Here is a 23,567-nt window from a genome sequence, read left to right as displayed (position 1 = left end):
GATTATATATTATCTGTAATATACAATAAGTATATAAATTTAATATAGGTGTATATGTAGCCTATATATTTTTATTAAAGATTATTTTTATTTGAAAGACAGATTTACAGAGAGAAGGAGAGATAAAGATCTTCCTTTTGCTGTTTCACTCCCCAAACTGCCACAACGATCAGAGCTGAACAGATCCAAAGCCAGGAGCTTACATGTTTAAAAATAAGATGTTTTTACTCTGTTGATAATAAATTTTGGTGGATATAAAGTCTAAGTTAGAAATGATTTTCTCATGAAATTTTTAAAAACTGAGAGGTGGAAAGATAATTAGAGATAGGAAGCTTCATCCCCCCGATTCACTCACAGGAACCCGTAAGCCAGCATCCTGGAACCCAGTTCACATCTTCCATATGACTGACAGAGACCCAACTAGTTGAACTAGTTAAACTACTCCATGCCAGGAAGCTGGAATCAGGAGGGGAGCAGGACTTGAACCCAGCACTTGACGTGGGACGTGGACATTTCATCTAGTGTCTTTACTGCTCAGCCAGACACCCACTCTTCAGGGGTTGCTTCAAATGCTGCCTTGTTTTGTTTGACCTTCTTTGTTGAAAATGCCATGTTAATGCCTTGGGTTTTGTTTGTTTTTTAGTTTTATTTTGTCTGAAGGCAGGATTACACAGAAAGATCTGCCGTCCACTGTTCATTCCCCAGTGTGAAGCCAGGAGCTAGGAGCTGCTTTACATGGGAGCCCAAGCACATCCTCCGCTGCCTTTGTGGGTGCAATAGCAGGAGCTGTATCAGAAGCGGAGCTCCCAGGAATCGAACTGGCTCCCATATGTAGCGCTGGATTTATTTGCTTTGTCACAATGTCAAACCTTGGTTTTTGGTTTTTTGATTTTTGTTTTTGTTTTAGATTTACTTTTTATTATTTTTGTTGGAAAGATTTTCCATCCTATGATTCACTCCCCAAGTGGCCACAATGGCCGGTGCTGTGCCTATTCGAACAGGAGCCAGGAACCCCTTCTGGGGCTCCTACGCATGTGCAGGGTCCCAAGGCCTCTGGGCTGTTCTCAACTGCTTTCCCAGGGCTGCTGGGATTAGAACCGGTGCCCATATGGGATCCCAGTGTGTTCAAGGCGAGGACTTTAGCTACTAAGCTACCATGCTGGGCCCATAAGTACTATTTATGTTTAATTTGCATTGTTGCCTTTTGTTAAGTGTTTATTAATTTTTAGATGTGACTTATTAAAGAGTAGGAATTCTATATGAATGGTAAAATATGTAGTTTGATGGATTTCCTATGATGTAGTAAATGTGGGCCATTTTTATGTATGTCTAGGTGTTAGTATCTGTAATGGTTTTTGTTTGTTTGTTTGTTTTTCCTCTATTGGCTTGGATCTTGTAACAAAACGTCTTTCTTACTTGGAGTGAGCAGAGGTGTCCTGATTCTCACTAAGTATTCTTAGTCTGATGGGGCAGAAGGGAAGGTGCTGTTTGAATGCTGGAACTTAATGTGTCTGTAAAACCCTTAGCTTCAACTCTGCACGTCACTAAATTCCCATTCTTCTTTGATGCTTAAACTAAAGACAGTTCTATCTAACCTGATACTGTGAGGTAGGGAGCTCCTTGTGCTCGCTACTTGCTACCCTTGCTTTTAATAAACGCGCTGTGGCTGGCCCGAGGTGCTCCTCCTTTTGGAGGTGCCTTGTATCTATAAAGTTACTCATCTTGCTGAGCTCTGTAAAAGCATGAGCCTGTGCTTCTGGGCTTTCTCCATTGCCGCATGCTTCTAGTCCTGAGCTCATCTACCTCCTTCTCTTTTTCTTCTTTCAGGATTTGTATGTTATTAAGAATCCTAAATGAGGTTTCAGGAGGAAACACAGAGTAAACAAAAACCTGCTTTTTTAAGAAGGGAATTGGTTCCAGTATCCATTTTTCTTTTAGTAGTGATGCAGTGAACATGCTTGTTCATGTTCTTCTGTGTGCATGTTCCCTAGAATGTACACATTTGAAATTACATTAAGTATTACATTTGTGACTTAAAATATTTCAAATTTACATAACAATACATTACACATAAAATTTAAAAAAATAGTAACTTTACACACATACCCATCACTCAGTGGGAGAAATACAAATACCTTTGAGGATCTGTGTGTGTCCTTCCCTGCACCCATTTTTCATCTCCTTTCTGCACCTTCCAGAAAGCCGCGTTTCCAGATGCCAGCCAGGTCTGGTTTTGCAAGCTGGTCCTTTACATGAGTAAATTTGCTATATTACTCCCTTGCATTCAGGGAATTTCGTGTATTATTTTACCTATTCCAATATCTATTTTGAACTTTACATAAGTGAAATTATTATATAATTCTATGACTTGCTAGTTTTTAGTTAATATAATGATTTATTCATGGGACTGTAGTTTATTATGTTAGATGTGTTATCTGACTATGCCATTACGTATTCAGTATTCTACTAGTAGTTTCTTACATTTAAACCTCTGTCAGCTGATTTGTTTTTAAATACTGTTTTTGGGCTGATTCTGTGATTTGTGTGTAAAACCCCTGTCTGCCTGTGGGCGCTCATTCCATCCCATCCAGCTCCCTGCTAGTGGCCCAGGAAAAGCAGAAGATGGTCTGGTGTCGCCGTCCTGCGGCAACACTAAAATGACAAGGAATCTCGAGGGCCTGGAACCGCCACCGCATCCGGCACACACACACCACACGAACACACACACAAACGAACAGGCAAACAAGAAAGGAGAGACGAATGAAAAGCCGAACAAAAAAGAAGGGCAAACGAAAAGTGGGCTGCTTATATATATTTATTGCCGAAAGTGGGCTGCTTATATATATTTCTCCACCAATCACTTCTCCCCGTGGGTCCACTGGGCGCTTCCTGATAGGCCAGTAGAATCGTTAGCCTATCCCTGTGACTTCCTGCTGGCGAGACAAATCCTGCCTCCTGGCCCTCGGTCAGGTGCCATCTTGCGGCGCCTGTCATACACGTGGGGTCGGCTGCTTCCCACAGTCTCAGTCATGGGAGACCAGGAAGAAGCTCTTAGCTCCTGACTCTGATCTGGCCCAGCACTGGCTGTTGCAGATATCTGGGGAGTGAGCCAGCGGATGGAAGATCTCTCTTATAAAGAAAGCTTTAAAAGAAATAAATAGTATCTTTTCCTTTTTAAAAAACAAGTGTGTCTAATCAGAATTGATAACCTAATGAAAGTAGAGTTAATGTTATATTTCTTCTATGTTTAGAGGCAAAAATCGCTTCCAAAATCAGTTCCAGTTTCTTCAAAGAAGAAAGACAACTTCCTACCGTCCGTTGAGAAACCAAGTAAAGCTGCCAGGAGATCAGGTTGGTGGCATCCCCAAGGGTATTATTGGCCTGATGTGTTTCAGAAGTCAGAAATGCCAAAGGTGGGGGCATGTATTTGCCACAGCAGCCAGGTCGCTGCTTGGGAAGTCTATGTCTGTGTGCAAGTATCTGAGTTTGAGTCGAGGTCCTAAGTGCAATTGCAGCTTCCTGCTCACGTACACACTGGGAGGCAGCAGGTGCTGCTCAGTTACTTGCGTCCTGCACCCACGTGGGAGACCTATATGGAGTTTCAGACTCCTGATCCTGCCTTGTTCCATAGCAGGCAGTTTCAGGCATTTGGGGAGTAAAGGAGCAGATGGAAGATCTTTGCCTTGTCTGTTTTTCCTTCAAACAAACATGCAAATAGACAAAGTCATCGATTAGAGAAATGCCAAATGTGGTACATGTGTTGATTTGACAGCATCAGTCAGTATATGTAAAATTGTGGAATAGGTGCTTTTGATTTCAAATCTGGTCAGTGCTTTTCAAATAAAAAGGTAATATAGGCCCGGCGCTGTGGCGCAAGTGGTTAAGGTCCTCTCCTTGCCTGCCCGGGATCCCATATAGGCACCGGTTCTATTCCCGGCAGCCCCGCTTCCCTTCCAGCTCCCTGCCTGTGGCCTGGGAAGGCAGTCGAGGACGGCCCAGAGCTTTGGGACCCTGCACCCATGTGGGAGACCCGGAAGAGTCTCCTGGCTTCGGATCGGCATGGCACCAGCCGTTGCGCTCACTTGGGGAGTGGGTCATCGGACGGAGGATCTTCCTCTCTGTCTCTCCTCTCTGTATATCTGCCTTTCCAATAAAAAATAATAAAAATAAATCTTTTTTTAAAAAGTAATATATGCTGCTATTTTTTAAAAGTATCTTTGTTTTCCTTTTTTCAATTTAAAATAATACCATTACATATTAAGTAGCAGCTTGAAAGATTTAAAAGGAAAGTAGTCATTACTTCCATCCTCCTGCTGTCATTTTCCTTGAATCCTTCATGCTCAGAAATAAAAAATATGTGTATGTCTGGGTGTGGGGCTGTGTCCTCTCAGAAGCAGCTGTTAGTAACGTACTTACACATCAGCAGAGTGAGTGCCTGTTATTGGATGAACTAGTGTTCTCCTTCCTCACTGCCTTGACCCGTGGTCAGTGATCTCAGTGCTACTTTGGTGAGCTGGAGCATCTTCTTAGTTCATTGAATGGTGGAATTTGCACTTGTCTGACAAAAACCTGATTGTCTCTTCATGTCCTTTTCCTATTATATTTGCTTCTTTGTAATAGCTATTTGAATATCTGTAGCCATTTATGCATAATTTGTGTGACATATCTTCCAAATCAGTCCTTGACTGTTACAGTTGTGTAGTTATATTATTTTTATCCATACAATAAGTAAAGTTTTTGTTTTGCTTATTAAATGTGTGACTTTGTAGCTATACATATCCTGTTTCAGTCAGAAGGTCTTACCTTAATGGTTTATATTGGCTTAGCTTTTTTCATTTCTGTGTTTTTAAGTCATTAATCCATCTGGTGTTTAGTTTGCTATATAATGATAGAGTATTGCAAGTTTGTTTTCTTCTAGATGGTCAGTGTGTCAGATCCACTTAAAATGGTGATTTATAATTTATAATTATATTCTATTATGAAGGCACTACTTTTTGAAAAAGGTTAATTTATTTGAAAACCAGAAGGATAGAGAGGGAGGGACAGAGTGGCTGCAATGGGCCGGGTTGGACTAGATTGAACCTCGGAGCCTGGAACTCCATCCAGATCACCCACATGCCTAACAGGGGTCCAAGTATTTGGACGCCCTTGGTTGCTTCTGACTCATGGCTACTGCCACTTGTTTTGGTTGGAGCAGGCACTGGTGTGCTCTGTGGCTTTCTCTGCTATTGCTGTCTCATAGCTCTGCCCAGGGTTGTGCTGCTGTGTCAGTGCGATGCTTCGTACCCCAGTTTTGGAGTGGGAATTAAGTTTTTACACTGGGTTTTTAATGGGTTTCTCTTGCTTGCTTTTACCTGTTTGTGGGTGCAAACTGTAGCCTAGCCAGTGCCCAGTAGGGGGTATCTTCCAGACACTCACCATATTGGCTGTTGGTCTTGAGGTTTCTAATTGGATCACTTGCTTCTGTCAGTTTCAGAAACTTCTTGGGGTCATTTTCTTGGATCATTTTATGGAATTCTGTTGAATTTGGAGAGAAAAGCTGAAAAATGGATTGCATTCTGGAACCATAAGGCTTTTTGATTGTATTTTAAAATGTTTAGTATTATTTAAGTTTTGCTTTTTTACTTGAAAGTCAGAATTACAGAGAGTGCGAGGAAGGAAGAGAGGTCAAGAGATCGTCTCTGCTGTTTCGTTCCCCAGATGGCTGCTACCTCCAGAGCTGGCCTGATGTGAAGCTGGGAGCAAGGGCATTTTTCCAGGTGTGGTCATTCTTTGTTGCTTTCCCAGGCCATTAACAGGGCACTGGACCACCCTAGGATACAAGCTGGCACCCATATAGGCTAGCAGAGCTACAGGTGGACTTAGCCCGCCACATTACTGTGACAGCACAATAGCATTGCTTTTTAAGCATGTGACTTAGTAGAAATATTATCCAACTATTATCTTTTCCTTAATTTTTGAAAGTTGAGGGCTTGAGAATATATATTAATATAAACATTTGGAAATATGTGTATATATCTTTATTATATCTGTGTGTATGTGTAAGTGTATGCTCATCTAGCTGTCTACCTTAAAACTTTTTTTTGTTGTTGTTTTAACTTGAAAGGCAGAATTACATATTGAGAGGTCTTCATCTGCTTTTTCACTTTCCAAATGGTCACAACAGCCAGGGCTGGACTAGGCTGAAGCCAGGAACCAGGAGCTTCTTTCCAGTCTCCCACATGGGTCAGGGACTCAAACCCTTGGGCCATTCTTTGGCTTTCCCAGGCCATTAGCAGGGAACTGGATTGAAAGTGGAACAACTAGGGATGCTGGCACTTAACCTACCAGGCCACGGCATGGGCCCTACCCTAACAATTCATAGCTTTAAAGAAAAAAGGACATCATGATCTATTTAAGTTATTTCATTTTCTTAGCTATATGTAGATTTATTTACATCTCAAGAGTATCTATACACTATGTACCATGATTGGAGATTTCTGCTATTTCAAAACATTAGATAACATGGACCAAATACAGGGTTCAGTTCATAATTTTTAAAAAATTTTTTTTCTTTTGTTTTTACAATCCCATGTGTTGAGGGCTGACTTTCAGTAGATCGCAATGAGGGATTGCTTTGCTACATAGGAAACCCTGACGCAGAAGCAGGTCGTTTACAAATGGTTTAGTGCCAGGTTTCCCATGAATGTGTTGTGTGCTGGGCGAGAGGGAGGTCCCCTTTCCAGCCGCAGCCGGTTTCCCAGAACGAAGCATTCTCCACAGCAGATTCCGGTCCTGACATGGTAGGGGGCCCATCGCACGCAACAGAGACAGACTCAGTTCATACATGTCATAAATCACCACTTCAGAAGTATTTTATTGAGACCGGTATTGTGCTGTAGCAGATAAAACTGCTGACTGCAGTGCCAGCATCACATTGGGCATCAGTTCGAGTCCTGGATACTTTACTTCCAATCTGGCTTCCTGCTAAACACTTTAGAAAGCAGCGGAGGATGAACTGAGTCCTTGAGCCCCTGAACCCGTGAGAGACCCAGAAGAAGCTCCTGACGCCTGGCTTCAGATCAGCTTAGCTCTGGCATTGCAGCCATCTGGGGAGTGAACCAGAAGATGGAAGCTCTGTCTCTTTGTCTTATCTCTCCTCCTCTATCTCTAACTCTACCTTTCAAAGAAATAAATCTCTTTTTAAAAAGTGTTTTATGTTCTTAAAGCACAGATCCTTAATTCTAAACCTAGTCACCTGTGTGAATCTCCTGTAAAGTATTTATAATTCAGATTTTTTACACAATTACTATAAAGTATTTATAATGAATTAATCTAGTGTTTGACTGTAATGCTATTTTTTAATTACAAGAATTTTTATATAATTTTCTTCTAGTTCACGCCAATGAAGTTGATCAGAATATTCTGGAAACTGATGTTGGTTCTAGAAATACACCACACTTGAAAAATGTATCCAGCAGAAAGCCAGATGATCAAAACAGTGGATCTGATGAAGAGTTTTACTTATCTGTTGGCTCACCTTCTGTTCCTTTGAATGCAAAATCACCTGCGTCACAAAATGCTGCTCCATCTGTTGCCAGGGAGACCTACATTTTTGAAAATTCAGAAAATGTGCTGTCTTCAAGTACAGAGATTTCTTTGAAAACAAAAAAAAGGTAATTTTTAAAATAAATATTGCTTGTAGGGGCTGGCATTGTGGCATAGCAGGTAAAGCCGGAGTCTGAGACTCTGGCAGCCCTGTTCCCTCCTGCTCCCTGCTGATGGGCTGATAAAAGCAACAGAAGATGGCCCAAGTGTTGGGCCCTTGCCACTTACAAGGGCAATCTAGATTGAGGCCATCTCAAAAGTGAACCAATAATAAACAAATATATAGATTAATACATATATACATACATATATACTTTTTTTTCCTTGTCAATGCCACTTGGGGCTGGCACTGTGGTAAAGTGAACAGAGTTGCTGTTTGTAATACCAGCATCCCACATAGGTGCCAGTTCAAGTTCACTCTGCCTCACTTCTTTTTTTTCCTTTTAAAGATTTATTTTATTTTTATTGGAAAGTCAGATATACAGAGAGAAGGAGAGACAGGAAGATCTTCTGTCCACTAATCCACTCCCCAAGTGGCCGCAATGGCCAGTGCTGCACCTATCTGAAGTTCAGACCCCAGAGCCTCTTCCAGGTCTCCCATGCAGGTGCAGGGTCCCAAGACTATGTGCCATCCTCGACTACTTTCCCAGGCCACAAGCAGGAAACTGGATGGGAAACAGGGCTGCCAGGATTAGAACTGGTGCTTATATGGGATCCCCGGCGTGTGCAAGGCGAGGACTTCAGCTGCTGGGCTACCCTGCTTGGCCCCCTCTGCTTCACTTCGAATCCATCTTCCTGCTTATATGCCTAGGAAAGCAGCAGAGGACTTCGGTCCCTGTACCCACCTGGGAGGCAAGAAAAAGGTCCTGGCTGCTGGCTTTGGACAGATGTAACTTTGGCTGTTGCAGCCATTTGGAGAAATGAACCAATAGATGGAAGATTTCTATTTCTCTCTAGCTCTCTTTTGAATAAATAAATATTTTTAAAATGCTGCTTCTATGTTGATTTTATCTTTCCTATTAAAATATGGTAATTTAGTCTGAATTTGAGGATTTTCTTTTCTACAGTCCATTGGAAAATGTGTTGTATGAGTTTCTGTAAGAAATACTTGGATATCCTTTTTAAAATTATTTTTATTTAAAAGGGGAGTTACAGAGAGCAGGGATACAGAGATCTTCTATGCATTGGTTACTTCCCAAATGACTGTAAGCATTAGGACTTGGCCAGGCTAAAGCCTGAAGTCAAGAACACCACGGGGTCTTGCACATGAATACGTGGAGGGAACCAAGGACTCGGGCTGTCTTCTGTTGCCCTCCAAGGCACATTAGCAGGGAGTAGGACTGGAAGTGGAGCAGCTAGAATTGAACTGGTGTTATGATAAGGGTCTGATGTAGGACCCAGCATTACAAGTGCAGGCTTAACCTACTGAACCACAGCATCAGCCCAGATGTATACCTCTTTACTATTGCATTGCAAGGAAAGTATGTGTCAGGTTGCTATTACTGAGGGTAATTTGCACTAAACCCAGTTCCAAGTCTTGGGACTTTCTTTTCAGCCTTTAGAAGCAGGGTAACTTGTTCAATTTCTGTGTCATTAAGGAATCTCTGCAGTGAGTAAGGTTCTGTGTAGAATTGTGTGATCTTCCATAATTTTTCCAGAGTATGTTGACAACCAGTGCTCTAAACTGCCCTTTTCTTTAGTGTAAAGGGTAACTTTTTCCTTTGTTTTTGTTGACAAATACGTAATGACTCTTCTTGAGCAGTTTACCTGTTGTATTTTACAATAACTTATAAATCAACACAAATTTTAAAAACGACCTGGTATAGAATTCAGTGAGTAGTCTGCAGGCTCGCTGTAACACTTCACAGGGAGATTCAGTCCTCAGCAAACCTCAGGGGGGCATGTCGACTGACTTTTTCTTAACTCTTTAGATTAAACTTTGAAAACAAAGACATTTTGGAAAACACTGAAACAGAAAATGAAGAATCGGAAGTAGAGGATAAAATATCAGAAGGACAACAAGAAAGGAAACGATCAGAAACATCTCAGAAGAAAATACAAGATTCGGAGTTTGAAATTCAACCACAAACTAAAAAGAGCTTTTCAACTTTGTTTTTAGAAACTGTAACAAGAAGAAGTGAATTGAGGTAAGTTATTAAGAAGCTATTTTGAGACATTCATTTCTTTTAGCTTCTGTAGGCCATATCCAACTGAACTTTAATTTAAATATAAATATTTTAATTGACACAAATTTTAATCTCTTACTAATAAAACTCCCACCCAGCTTTTCATAGATAGTAAGTTAAATATGAAAGAAGTTGAGTGTATGCAGTTTGTACTGCTCCTGCTGATCAGTTTTGTCTCGTTTATGTGATATTGAACAATCATGGCAGATGTACAAACAGAATTATTTAAGGGTACCTGAATTTCACTATTATAGGCTTTAAATTTCTGCTTACTTATGATTGTACTAGTAAAAGGACAGTCCTAAATTTAGAATTATAGGAAGAGAGAGAGAGAGACCAATAAAGATTTTCTATCTCTTCACTCCCAAAAGGCTTCAACAGCCAGGGCTAGCCAAACTGAAGCCAGGAGCTTCATTCAACCCTTTATGTGGGTGCTAGAGGCCCAAAGCTTTGGGCCGTCTTTCTGTGCTGGGACCAGGCGATTATCAGGAAGCTGATTCTCAAATGAAACATCTGGGACACCAGTTGCCCCCCATATAGGGTGCTGGTGTTGCAGATGGTGTCTTTACTAGCTATGCAGCAATACTACCCTAGGGCCTGGCACAAAGCTTCAGTGGTTAAATCCTTACCTTGCAAGTGCCAGGATCCCATATGGGCACTGGTTCATGTCCCATCTCTCGATTTCCCATTCAACTTCCTGCTTATGGCCTGGAAAAGCAGTTGAGGGTAGCCCAAAGCCCTGGGACCCTGCACCCATGTTGGAGACCCAGAAGAAACTCTTTGTTCTTGGCTTTGGATTTGCTTAGCTCAAGCCATTGTGGCCATTTGGGGAGTGAACCAGTGGATGGAAGATCTTTGTCTCTCCTCTGCATAAATCTGATGTGCCTTTACAATAAAAGTTTTTTTTGTTTGTTTGTTTTTTTAAGCAACGGCAGCCATAGCTCTAAAATTTTGATGGGTTCTTATGTACTTGAAAACCTCCATTGGCTCTGCAGTGTCTGTACAGTGATTCTTAACCCCGTTTGCGTGTTAGAGTTACATAGAAGTGATGACAACAAGGGCTGAGAGTCAGTAATGGTAGGATGGACTGGAGATTTCATTTGCTGGCATTCAGCCACTTCGGTTTCCCTAGACTCCAGCTTCTGTCCACTTGCCCACATTTGCAGTTGTCTTTGCTTTGCATACCTTTTCACCTTGTCACTTGCCAGTCACCATTTTTGTTTTAAATACATTGTAGGCTTCCAGGCTTGACTTTAACGTGGTTTACATAGTTTTTTTGTTTCATACTACAGTTTTGTAATTTTATGTGTCTCATAGATTAAGAAATAAATTCCTTTTCAGTAGTTTAGAATTTTGGTGTCTGTCAGTGTATTGGTGAGCATAATTAGTAAGTTTTTATAACACGTTGGATAAATAACATTTTGGATAAATTCTTCCTTTTTAAAAAATAAATATATTTATTTAATTGAAAGGCAATGAAAGCCTGTGATTGTTTTTGATAAGCCAATGACTCAAGTTAATTTTATCTAATGAATGTGGCCAGATGTATCCCTTTTCCCTGGACCTTCCAGCATCATTGCTTTTGCTTATGCTCTTCCTTCTGATGGTTCTTAGATCATATCCTGAACAACCTCTGTCCATCCTTCAGGATGTAGCTCAAATGCTGCCAAGTCTTCATGTCTCACCTGCCCAAGAGTCATATTTTCTTCTGCGGAACTTTAGTGATGTTAATGTTGTTTCCTAAGAGTATCTTTGATTTGTGTAGCTGATATGATGGAAATCCCTTGAAGTAGAAGGGGAACATAGTTGAGAAGTTATTGTTGGCTGGGCTGCAGAGATATCATTTAAAAATTCTTAGCATTACTTAGGGAACTAAAAAATAATGAAAATAATATACAATAAAGTAGATTAGACTTATTTTAACAGTTTGGCTATCACAGTGTTAAAAAAATTTTCTGTTTAATGTTATTGTAGTCTTTAGTTTATATAGCTTTTGTTTTTGTTTAGTTTGTTAATTATATGAATTTGTAGTGCTACTAGAAGGTGATTTTTTTTTTGGTAAGATATTTATTTGAAAGCATTATAGAAAGAGAGAGACAGAGAGTGAGCCATCTACTTCATTCTCCAAATGGCTGCAACAGCCAGGGCTGTGGCAGGCTAAAAAGAGGATTATGGCAGGCTAAAGCCAGGAGCCTCTAGTGGCTCTCCCACATGAGCGCAGGGGCTGAAGCACGGCCCCCTGCCACTGCTTCCTAGGCATATTAGCATGAATCTGGATGGGAAGTAGAACAGTAAGGCCTTTGTTTCTATTATAGCTAAAAATAGCTAAGCATCCTTACCCACATGAAAAAGAAACTAGAGTACACTTGCTAGCTTATAAGTTTGTTGGTGTATCCTGAGGTTTGATTTTTTTTTTCATATCTCACTGTGATATGTAGTCTGCTCAAGGCTGTTGTTATAAAATGCAGGGAAATGTAAGAGTTCATCAGATTACCATCTGAATAATTCCTTCCTTCTCTCAGAAACTTTCCCAAATAATTGAAAGAGGTGCTGTGTAGCCACAATGCATTAGTTTTTAATTTTTCTACCACTTTATTAAATGCAGGCATCGTGTTAAGTGTGTGTGCATGCACTTTTATGTTTATTCAAGCATTAGAGTTAATATTAGGTGATGAACTATAGGATTATAGTTAAAATTGTATAATAATGTTATCCTCTTGGTAACACTGGAAGTGGAAAATATAATACGATTGGAGATTTATTTTAGTAAAAATAAATTTTAAATTAATGTGGAGGAAGAAAAATATGGAAATATAGTTTCACTTCATTATAACAGATTCTGTAGCATTGTCTCCTTTTATTGAGAATTGTTTTGTATTTTACCTGTTTTCTGTGGGTTTTAGGTGTCTTATCTTCATACTCCTTTTCTCAATATAACATTAAAATATAAATGAAAGTGGTTCACACTTGGAATCAATATTTTATATAATACAGTCTAATAATATTTACATTTTTAGCTTTCATTCACCTTATATATATTTGACAGTATCTGTGAAGCGCTGTAAGATATTTTTTAAAAATATTAGAAAGAAATTTGAACTGTGGTAATGCAACAAGGTGGAAGAATCCACCATGGGGGATAGAGTGGGTTTTGGGGAGGGGAGGGGGGAATCCCAGTGCCTATAAAACTGTGTCACATAATGCAAGGTAATCAGTTTTAAAAATATATTAGAAAGAAGCTATCCTCCATATCTTATAACTTAATTTAATAGTGTTTTCTTAAAATATTGGATTTGGAGATTTCTTAGAAATAATCTTTTCTATACTTATTTTTATATAAAGTAATTAAGGCACAAAGGTATCTGTCTATAACGCATAATTTAATTCAGTGTCTGTATTTAGTGACATTCATTTTGGATTGTGAATCAATGAATCTTGTACATAACTGAGTTTCAGTTTTTTCGTATATATGTTAGTGGGAGATGACATCAAATTAGTTGACATCTAGATTGCTTTTCTTCTGTTGGTATTGCTGTACTTCTGTTGGATTGTAAATGAGGTGATCTGATGCTATACATATGAAAAAGTAGGAATATTTATAGTAATGAGAAAATTGACTAAACACGTGAGCTGTTCTTCAGTAATCAAACAGACTTTTATATCCTATATAGATTACTTGCTTTTCTTTACCATGGGTAAAACTTTTTTTTACTTGAGCTATTGAAATAACATCCTGTTTTAGTCTCGTTAGGCATACAGAAACTGCTCCACCTCATCCGCCATCTCCAAGAAATATGAAATTACTAGAAGATGAATTTATAATTGATGAGTCAGATACAAGTTTTGCCAGTCATTCGTGGGTTACCATACCAAGAAAGGCTGGGCCTCAGAAACAATGGCCAGTGTCCCTTGCTGAGAGCCTTGCTGCCAAGGCATCAAGAGAGAAAGATGGCGATGGACTCCCTAAGACCTCAGCAGGTGACAACCAGGCACATGAAACTCGGCCAGCACAGAAATCTCTGTCTGATGATGAAAAAAGACAAGGTATAAGTTGTACTTTGACAGATGAAGTGGAAAATAATTGTACATCTACAAAATGTGAAATATATTCCAAGAACAAAGAAAAGTCATCTAGAAATAAAAGAACTGCAAAACAAAAAAGAAAATTTAAGGGCAACATAGTTGAAGAACAGCTTGATGTGGGACATGCTAAAAAGAAAAAAATAAATATGTCACATACTGCACACGACAAGTTACAGAGAAATCTGGGCAGAAATAATGATCAAAAAGCAAAGAAAAATGATATTTCCAAAAAGATATCACCTACAGGTAACTGTTTATATTAAATGCAACTGAACAATATTCTACTGTTTTGATGTATCCTTATTTAGCTTAGGCAAGTGGCCAAAGTAAACCTAAATCTACAAAGAGCCTCAGATACTTAATAGACTCCTTTCCAGAATCTCTTTTTTTTAAAGATTTATTTTATTTTATTTTATTTTATTTTATTTTATTTTATTTTATTTTATTTTATTATAAAGTCAGATATACAGCAAGGAGGAGAGGCTGAGAGGAAGGTCTTCCGTCCATTGAATCACTTCCCAAGCGGCCACAATGTCTGGAGCTGAGCCAATCTGAAACCAGGAGCCTCTTCTGGGTCTCCCACACTGATGCAGGGTCGCAAAGCCTCTGGGCCATCCTCAACTGCTTTCCTAGGCTGCAGGCAGGGAGCTGGATGGGAAGCAGGGCTATCGGGATTAGAACTGGTGCTCATATGGGATCCCCACTTGCGCAAGACAAGGGCTTTAGCATCTAGGCTACTGCACTGGGCCCAGAACCTCTTATTTTAAGTGTAGGTTAATTCTAACTCACTTGGTTTTTGTCTAGTTCCTAAGGTGGCAGCCAATAGAGAAGTGAAAGGGAAAGGCAACCAAGCAAGTCAGTTATCAGAACACAAATAAATAATACAGAATCATATATTTTTTAGGGTTATTAAAATATAAATCAAGGGAAGAAAAATCCAGGATAGCGGAGGCTGTTTCTAAAAGAGGTAAAAGCTTACCCTATTATTAATCACTCAGTTTTCTAATAGTTATTAGCGCTGGACTAGGCACAGAATCGGAAAGATTACTAAGCCACAATTTCCACTTTTAATAAATCGTTCTGGTGAGGTCTATAGACCAACAGAGAATTATACATACACATGCAGGATGAAAACAAAAGCATGGAAAGCAGTTACCTGACTAGCATCTCGGTAGTTCTTGGAGTTGCATGTGATTCATGTCTTGTGTCTAATTTAGTGTCCAAACAGGACACTTGAAGGCCCAGCTACAGGGTCTTATTGGAGATACCATATTGGTAATATGAAGAGGAGAAAGAGGTATTAAAGCAAAATATCTGAATTTTTTTTATAAAAACAGATTCCTTAAATGAGCCTCAAATTACTGATTTTTAACTCTTGGTATAGTCTAACAGATTTTAGCTTTGTCTGCGTGTACCTTCGTGTAATTTCAAAATGTTCTGCTTAATGTAGAGGGAAAAGCCCTGCTTTGTTGTAAGCAGGTAGGATTCTGATTTAGCCGCATTTCTCAAGACACTGCACGAGGGATGTATGTTTGAAGAAGTCTAGATAATTGCAAGTATTGACATTGAATTTCTGCAGTTTTCTACACCCTAATTTTCAGAAGTACTCCTCTTAAAATCTAGATTCGTGAGCACATTGCTCCAATTATTTGCAACACCAGATATAATGATTTTCTGTTATTGTTTTAACAAATCCCCATCACCCACTGGCTTAAAGCAACACACATCCACTACCTCACAGTTTATTGTTGAGAAGCGTTCCTGTCTGCGTTGCTTCGCAGTGGTTCTGGAGTGGAATCTGCTGCCTTTAGTGTTTCTGCCTCTCCATGCTCCAGTTCTCTAACGTCAGAACTGCCAGCTGGCGTGTGGTTCAGGTTTCTCTCGCCTCTTCTATTACTCCTTGATTCTTTGACCTCAGTTTTTAAGGATATTTCTAATTAGATTGGGACAACTTCAAGAGCTTACCACCCCCACCTTTCCAGGATCCATAACTTAATCACATTTCATCTTTCCAAAATTAGATTGGTAATAATAATTTCAAAGCAGAGAAGAATTAATTCTGAATGCTTTTGCTTCTTAGTTGCTAATAGACAAAGCCATATCTTTTTTTTTTTCCTTTTCAAATGATACTTTGGGAGCATATGAAAGTTATCAATGAAAAGTTTGCATTTAACTTACAGAAAGCTGATATTGAGCATATCCTTACTTTTTGAAAAATTGGGATGTAAAGAATCTTGCAGGATGAATAAGAATAGTTATGATTGAGAATTTCAATGTTTTGTCTCTCTTTAAATCTGTTTCATTTTGCTAAAAACTGTGGTGTTTATGATTTTCTTTATTCTAGGAAGCAAACAAAAAAAGAAGCCCCCAAAAGGTAAACAAGATTCTAACAAGAAGCAAGTTTTCATTGAGTCCAAGAACAAAGTTGTAGCTGAGGAAATGACTTTGACTGTCATGAGAAGTCAGAGAATTTCCAGGCGTCCATCTGATTGGTGGATGGTAAAATCACAGGAGAGTAAGTATTTTTACTTAACTGATACTCTTTGAGAGTTCTCAGGAAATCACTGTATGAAAAGCTTTATATTTGACATATATATATTTTTTTAAAGTTTTCATTTCTTTTTATTAGAAAGGCAAATTTACACAGAGAGAGATCTACCCACTCCTTCTCTCCTCAAATGGTCACAATGGCCAGAGCTGAGGCAGTCTGAAGTCAGGAGCCAGGAGCTTCTTCCGAGTCTTCCATGTGGGTGTTCAGGAACCCAGGGACTTGAGCAATCTTCCGTTTCTTTCGCAAGCACTAAACAGGGAGCTTTATTGGAGATGGAGCAAGTGGAGCATGAACCAGAGTCCCTGTGGAATGCCAGCACTTACAGGCACAGGATTAACCTATTGAGCCCTGTGTCGGTCCCTGTGTATTTGACTTATATTCACATTATCCAAAGAAATTTCACCAGGACAAAGCTAAATTGAATCATCAGTAACAACATTAAATCGGTTATAGAGAAATTCTTGAAATGCTAACACATCTAATATTCCAGGTATTGTGATACAAATGCAGAAAAGCATATCCCAAACCAAAAGTATCTGATGCAGGTGTAGTGTCCCAAGGCTTTGGGCCGTCCTCAACTGCTTTCCCAGGCCACAAGCAGGGAGCTGGATGGGAAGTGGGACTGCCGGGATTAGAACCGGCACCTATATGGAATCCTGGTGTGTGCAAGGTGAGGACTTTAGTTGCTAGGCCACTATGCTGGTCCCCTCCCCCCTTTTTTTTAATAATAATTTGTTTTATTTGCGATAATGTTTACATAGTTGAGAGGGATGCATGCCCATTATGGACCATCTATTAGGGTGGGGGAAGGTCGAGGAATGTAGGAAAGTGGATGAGACAACTACCTCCAATCTCCTTTTTTTTCCTGTATCTGGGGAAAGCGAGGAGAGAAGGGGGAGAGGGCGGCTTCCAACAACCCAGCCACATCCGCACCCAGGAATGGGGGATGGCCGCTGAATGTCATCCCAGGGTGCCCGATATGGAGCATATTCTGAAGGTACTGCTTAAGTGGTTTAGATAGTTCTGAGATGCTGTTGATTTCGGTGCTGTAAGGTTGAAGAAATCCTTGCAAGAGCTTTTTGCCAACATAGTCTGCCTTATAGTGTTGATTTACCCAGATACTTTGCTGTCAAAGCTTGCCTTGGAGAGCTGTCCAACTTGTTCTTTCCTCTGTGGTACTAGACATTCTCTGCAGGCCTCAGTGAACTGGTTGTCATGTCCCCCATGAACATCTGGGCATGCCATTCACTGTACAGGCCTCAGCAACTGTGGAGACCCAGTTCTGACACATGCACTCCATAATCCTACGATTTTCACAGTGGTTGGAGTTCTGAGTCCAGTGATCCACTTGGAGGGGAACCCAAAGAAACCTCACTAGAGGTGACCTCAGTTTGACTTCTGTGTTTGCCACTCAGTATGGGATCTGGCTCAATCCATTACCCAACCCGCATCAGCCTACATACACAGTGATGACTGAAATCACCTGGTCAGTTCTTTCCCTGGGCCCATCTCATATGCAAACCAGTGGATGCTGTGACCGAGCCTAACTCTCCCCCCATACACTCAGCTCTCACACACACTAGTGGGAACTGCAGCCTAGTCAAAGTGACCCCAAATAACCACTACCAGGCCCACACCCAGCCCCGGTTCCTGCACATGCAGTAGTGCAACAGACTGGTCTAGTCTGTCCTGCATCCCATTCGGCTCTCATACATATCAATGGGCATTGGAACCTAACTCAGCCTAACCAATCCCACTTTCCAGCTCACACTAATATGGACAGCTACCACAGTCTGTCCAACCACGCTCTGCCCCACTCCTGGTTCCCATGCACACCAGTGGGAGCTGCAGCCATCAGAGAGGTTCCCACAACTTCCCCATGAGGCCCACTCCAAACTCTGGATCTTACACTTTCCAGGTGGTTCTATGTTCTAGCCTGACAGGACTTGCCCCCGGTTCCAGCACCTGTCAACGGATGTTGCAGCAAAGCCCAACCAGTCTGCACTTAATCTGTCTCATGCACTAGTGGATACAGTTGCACCTTACAGGTGTTCCATGTGGGTGCAGGATCCCAGGGCTTTGAGCCCACCTCTACTGCTTTCCCTGATAACAAACAGGAAACTGGATAGTAAGTGGAATAACCAGGACGTGAACCAGTGCCCATATTGGGGTCCTGGTGCTTGCAAAGCAAGGATTTAGCCACTGAGCCATTGTTCCAGGCCCAGGCCCATGACTTTTGATTGCTTGGTTTGTATAGGTACTCTTTGAGTGGTAAACACTGAAATTGTAGACTCCTTGAAAGAAAGTATTCAGCACAGACCGTATTTTTTGAATGGTTTATTAAGGCATAGTAAACCATACTCAGTAGAAAATGATACAGAATTCAAATTTCCAGACATAACCCAAGAGTTCCTTTTATTAATAGTTCTTTCCAAGAATAGTATTCTAAGGCTGGTAAGCTAACTATTATGTAATGTGTAACATGTGTTGTTTTAGAAAAATCCTTATTAAGGTTTAAGATTGGTAGACAAGTAATATCTATAAATGTAAACACTGTTGATTGAGGACAGTTTAGATCAACTAAAATATTAGTACAAATATGGCACTACCATGAAGCCATCTGCTGTGAGTTACTGAATTATTACAATTATTGAGTCACTGGGATTCTTGACTAATAGCAGCAGGTAAGTCCTTCTGGGATTTTGGAATCAAATCTGGGTTCAAATTGTGACTCTTTCAGCGTTGTACAAAACACTTTTTTCATTTGCTCACTCTTGCTTGTGATTAATATCTACTTCATTTAGTTTTTTTTTACAAATTTAATCAATGTAGTAGGTGGGTTATAGTTAATACTGAAATGTTAGCTATTACTGTTACTGCATTTGGGAAATCACTTTTTCTGTTCTACATTGCCCAGATGCTATATTATGACTGTGAACATACACCAAAGAAAAATCATACAAATCTTTCATAAATGCAAAAAGTTTAAAATTTATTAAGAGGAATATATAGTAGTCCTGAGATGGATGTTTCTGATCAAGCTAGGTGTCAAAGAAGACTATCATATAATACGAAAAGTCCTTCATTTAATAGAAGAAATTGAAGTCAAGTAAAAATAATAATAATTATAATAATAGTAATAACAGGACCTGCCCCAAGATCGTTATGTTTTTGAACACCTGCATTGCCCCCCCAGATGCTTGTAGTGCACATTTGCCAAGCGTGCCCTTTCATCTACATGGAAAAGCTTTTGAGAACTTGTTCTTAGGCATGATGAAAGGAGCACCAGAACTAATGCTAAGCAATACAGATAAGGCACAGCAATTGAAAACAGAAGGAACATTCTGTCGCAGGGTTGTGTGAATTCAGGCCCTGTACTTAGTTGTATCACCTAGAAAGTGAGTACTTTGCTGGGTAGTCCACCAGAGACTATTTTTGCTTCAATATAGTCATGCCTGTGTCGTAAAGCATTAGGAATATAAAGACAAATAAAATGTCAGTCACTTTCTTAAACTGGAAGAGAAGAGATAGAGCTCAACAAACAACTGTGTAATAAAATTATGAAAGTAGTGAGAGAGTTACCCTGCAACATGAAAGCTGGGGAGAGCTTCCAGAAGAGTGAATGAGGAATTAGCAAGGTGATTGGTTGGGTAAGGAGGAAGGAAGGAGCGTTTCAGGCACAAGTAGCCTGTGTCGTGGTCTGGAAGGGAGAGTGGAGAACAGACTGCCAGGTGATTCTGACACTGCTGGATTAGACTGCCTGGAGAATCCATGCTTCAGAGAAGCTGCAAATAATACTGCCTCCTGGATGTGTTCAGAAATATGGTTAATGAATAGCACCTTTAGATGTTGAAATAAATTAATTTTGAAGGTATTTGGACTTAAAAGATTGAAACAGGGTTGAGGTGATCCAATGTTTTCCCTGAAGATTCTTTAAAGAATGGATTGTGGAGCAAGGCTAGAGAAGGCTCTCTCCTTAAGCAGAACATGAGGTTCTAGATCTGCATAGGCGGCACTTCTGCTTGAAACATTCCATTTTCCTCATTGCATGCACATAGCTAACTTTTGATTCTTGCTCTGGAAGTGTTGTCTAACTTTCAAGTCTTAACAATGTTAAAAAGCTGTTTTAGTGACCCACATCATGATGAGGACTTCTGGTCATGTCAAGCAGTAGAGTTTGAAAGAGCAGATTTAAAAAGTACGAAGGAAGTACAACTAAGCGGGACTTAGGGATTGATTCTGGCCATAGGCACAATGACTCCATTATTTGAATGACTCAGTTTTTTGATTCGCATATCTAGATAGCTACCCTTTTTATTATGCTAGGAATAAAACAAGAGGCAGATATGAGAAAGAGTGGTAGGTAGATTTTAATTTTAAAATGGATTTAGCTTGTGAGATTTGTGTGTGTGTGTAAATATAACTGTTACTGGTTATCTGGGACCCAGTCATCTAGGCAAATGTTGCAGTAATTTTAGGTTTTCATTGGATGTTCAGGTCCTGTTCACAGCAATTGTTCTCCAATAAGAAATGAATTACCAGTGCATCGCAGCAGTAGACAAAAACCTGCTAAGAGAGCGAATCAGTCGTCTAAGAATACTGGGAAGAAAACTGCCCCGCCTAAAAGACAGAAGACACGTGTGCAAGGCAGCTCAAGGGCACAGAAGACTGTAAATGATGAAGATTCTAAAGTTCTTTCGGTCCATAATGAAGTTCCCGATTGTTCTCAGAGTGATGAGCCAATGGAAAATGATGAGTCACACTTGGCTAAGAAGAGAAACTCCGGTTGCTCAGGGTAATGTCTGTTGCATGTACAGTACAGTTACTTTTGTAGTTTAGTATTTGATAGTATATCAGTATTATTTAATCATTTAGAGAAGCAATGTTAGTTAGCATAAAGGGCTCTGGTCTCTGATATATCTGGTAGCAAATCCAGACTTTGCCATTAGCCCATGATACCCAGATACAGAGCAGTGCTCTGAACGTGTGTCCTCACACAATGGGGAATAATCATAGCACCTGGGATTTTGAGTATGAAATTTACTAAGTGAAGTATTGTTACTGAAAAGTTCCTTGCTTTTTGAAGACATTGTGATGAGAATTCTTTAACATAAAACTCATTCTTAGTTATCTTTCAGTAATAGTTGTTGAGTTGCTTTTAATTAATATTGTGATTTTAGTAATTAGGCTGTCACATATCCTTTAATACTTTATGATTCTTAATGTTCCCTGTGTGCTGATTATCACTAGTGACATTCATGAGATCTCATCAGTCCCAACAGCCTACTGAGGAAAGCAAATAGTTTTTATGCATTCTTGCTTTTTGCCATAGAATGCATTGAATAAACATTTTATAAATTCTTTGTATGCAAACAGCAAGGTCCTGAGAATTGAAATAAATAGCTGAATTACTTGAAATATATTAGTGTATATCATTATAGGATACAAAGATAACAAAGAAACCCAGTACACAGTCAGCTTAGGTTTTAAGATCATTTTCATGTTTTTTAAATTTTTATTTCTGTGTAGGGGAGGTACAGATGAAAAGAGAGGCCTTTTGAATCTTGTTCACAGGCTCACTCCCCAGATGCCAGTAGCAGCCTGGTCTGGGCTAAACTGAATGCAAGAGCCCAGACTCATTCCAGGTCTCCATGTGATGGCAGGGACCTAAGTGTTTGAGCCTTCACCACTGCTTCCCAGGGTGTGTGTTAGCTACAGCTGCAGCTGGACCCAGACCCAGGCTCTGATGTAGAAAATGGCAGCATCTTGACTACCGTTACTAAGCACTTGCCCTGATCACCATCACCATCACTTCTGCTTTCCCTTTGATGAAAAATGTGTGAAGAATGTGTGTTTTTTCACTGCATAGTCTCTTACTTCTTTTGATTCTGTTGAAAGTCCCTGGGATGTAATAGTGCATTTCAGAAATGCATTGTTTCTAAGAAGTGTGTCATGTGTGCATGCATTTGAGGAAAACTGATTAGCTGATTACCAAAGAGTGAGCTAGGTCCCTCCTCCAACACCTCTGCACCTCTCTAGTTTCTCTTCTTGTATCAGAGAAAACAGTTGCAGTTTTCTATAGATTTTCCAGTACATTGTACTGTATTGAATGGTAAAATGTTGCTTTTAGGGACATCTCTCAGAGTCTATCTAAAAGCACCTCTGTCTTAGACTATGACTAAACATTTTCTCTTATCAAAATTCTTAAAATCAGAACTCTCATTAGCTCCAAGTTCCATCCTAAGATTGTTGTAAATTCCAGGACCATAACAGGGTATTCTGATTTTTTTATAGTCGATACATATTGTCCATATTATCACCTATTACTTTTAAAATATTTTTCAAAGACGTAAAAACGTTTTTAAACTTCTAATTTTTGTAGATCTACAAAGAGTTCAAAGGATCAAGACAGTGTTATGACAGCACAAGATACTTGTCTAAAATCTCAGAATAATGAATGCAAAGCTTCCACAGAGCTTACGTTGAATTCTGTAGAACCTAAACGTTTGGTTTTGGAAGAAAGGTATGCATATATTCTAAGGATAATAATGTTTATTATTCATCCTTTATTTTGTAATAAATTACTCAAAACCTAACTTTTGTTAGGAGTTTGAAAACATTTGTTGTTTCTTAGTTTCTTTTTGTGGGAGATCTGGGAATAACTGAGCTATTTAGTTCTAGCTCAGGGATTCTGACTGGGTGGTGCTCTCATAGCCCACTGCTTGGTGTGTTACCTGACTTCACAAAGCAAGTGATCTAAGAGTGACTGTCACATTCCTGTCGTGATTTAGTCTTGGAAGTTGTACATCGTCACTCCTGCTTGATTCTGATCGTTGGAAACAGACCACTGATTACCACATTCAAGAAGAGGGCAGTGAGGCCCACCTCTTGAAAAGAGGGGTATGGGAGGAAGGATGTTTTTTATGTTATATTTGAGGCCACATAGTCTTTCACAAAAATGAATACATGCTAACTTATAGTGAATACTTTCATAAAATGGCTGAGATTACTAGTTATATGGATGTGTCTATGCCAGTCCTGGGCTCAGGAAAAAAGCCAAAAGATACAGGACTTGAAAGCTGGGATCAGAGCCAATGAAACTGTGTCACATAATGTAATGTAATTAATTTTTTAAAAATGGAAAAAAAACTGGGATCATT

The 23,567-nt window shown here is 39.7% G+C and overlaps 1 protein-coding gene across 4 annotated transcripts in view; it reads left to right on the top strand.

Moving 5' to 3' along the window:
• The window catches only part of CENPC (centromere protein C), a 57,486-nt gene that overhangs the window by 16,245 nt on the left and 17,674 nt on the right, over positions 1-23,567 (top strand). For 3 of the 4 annotated variants that reach the window (XM_040966818.1, XM_040966817.1, XM_040966820.1), the window contains exons 5-11: positions 3,252-3,351; positions 7,376-7,655; positions 9,519-9,734; positions 13,516-14,102; positions 16,201-16,371; positions 20,905-21,202; positions 22,790-22,930. In XM_040966818.1, the coding sequence (XP_040822752.1) occupies positions 3,252-3,351; positions 7,376-7,655; positions 9,519-9,734; positions 13,516-14,102; positions 16,201-16,371; positions 20,905-21,202; positions 22,790-22,930 (1,793 nt within the window). The remainder of the gene's footprint in view (positions 1-3,251; positions 3,352-7,375; positions 7,656-9,518; positions 9,735-13,515; positions 14,103-16,200; positions 16,372-20,904; positions 21,203-22,789; positions 22,931-23,567) is intronic. The other variant, XM_040966819.1, reaches the window with a different exon arrangement.

The sequence above is a fragment of the Ochotona curzoniae genome, unplaced genomic scaffold (assembly GCF_017591425.1).
Source record: "Ochotona curzoniae isolate NIBS_2020 unplaced genomic scaffold, NIBS_Ocur_1.0 scaffold_4506, whole genome shotgun sequence".
Classification (NCBI taxonomy): domain Eukaryota; kingdom Metazoa; phylum Chordata; class Mammalia; order Lagomorpha; family Ochotonidae; genus Ochotona; species Ochotona curzoniae.
This window is presented reverse-complemented; position numbering and strand designations above follow the sequence as displayed.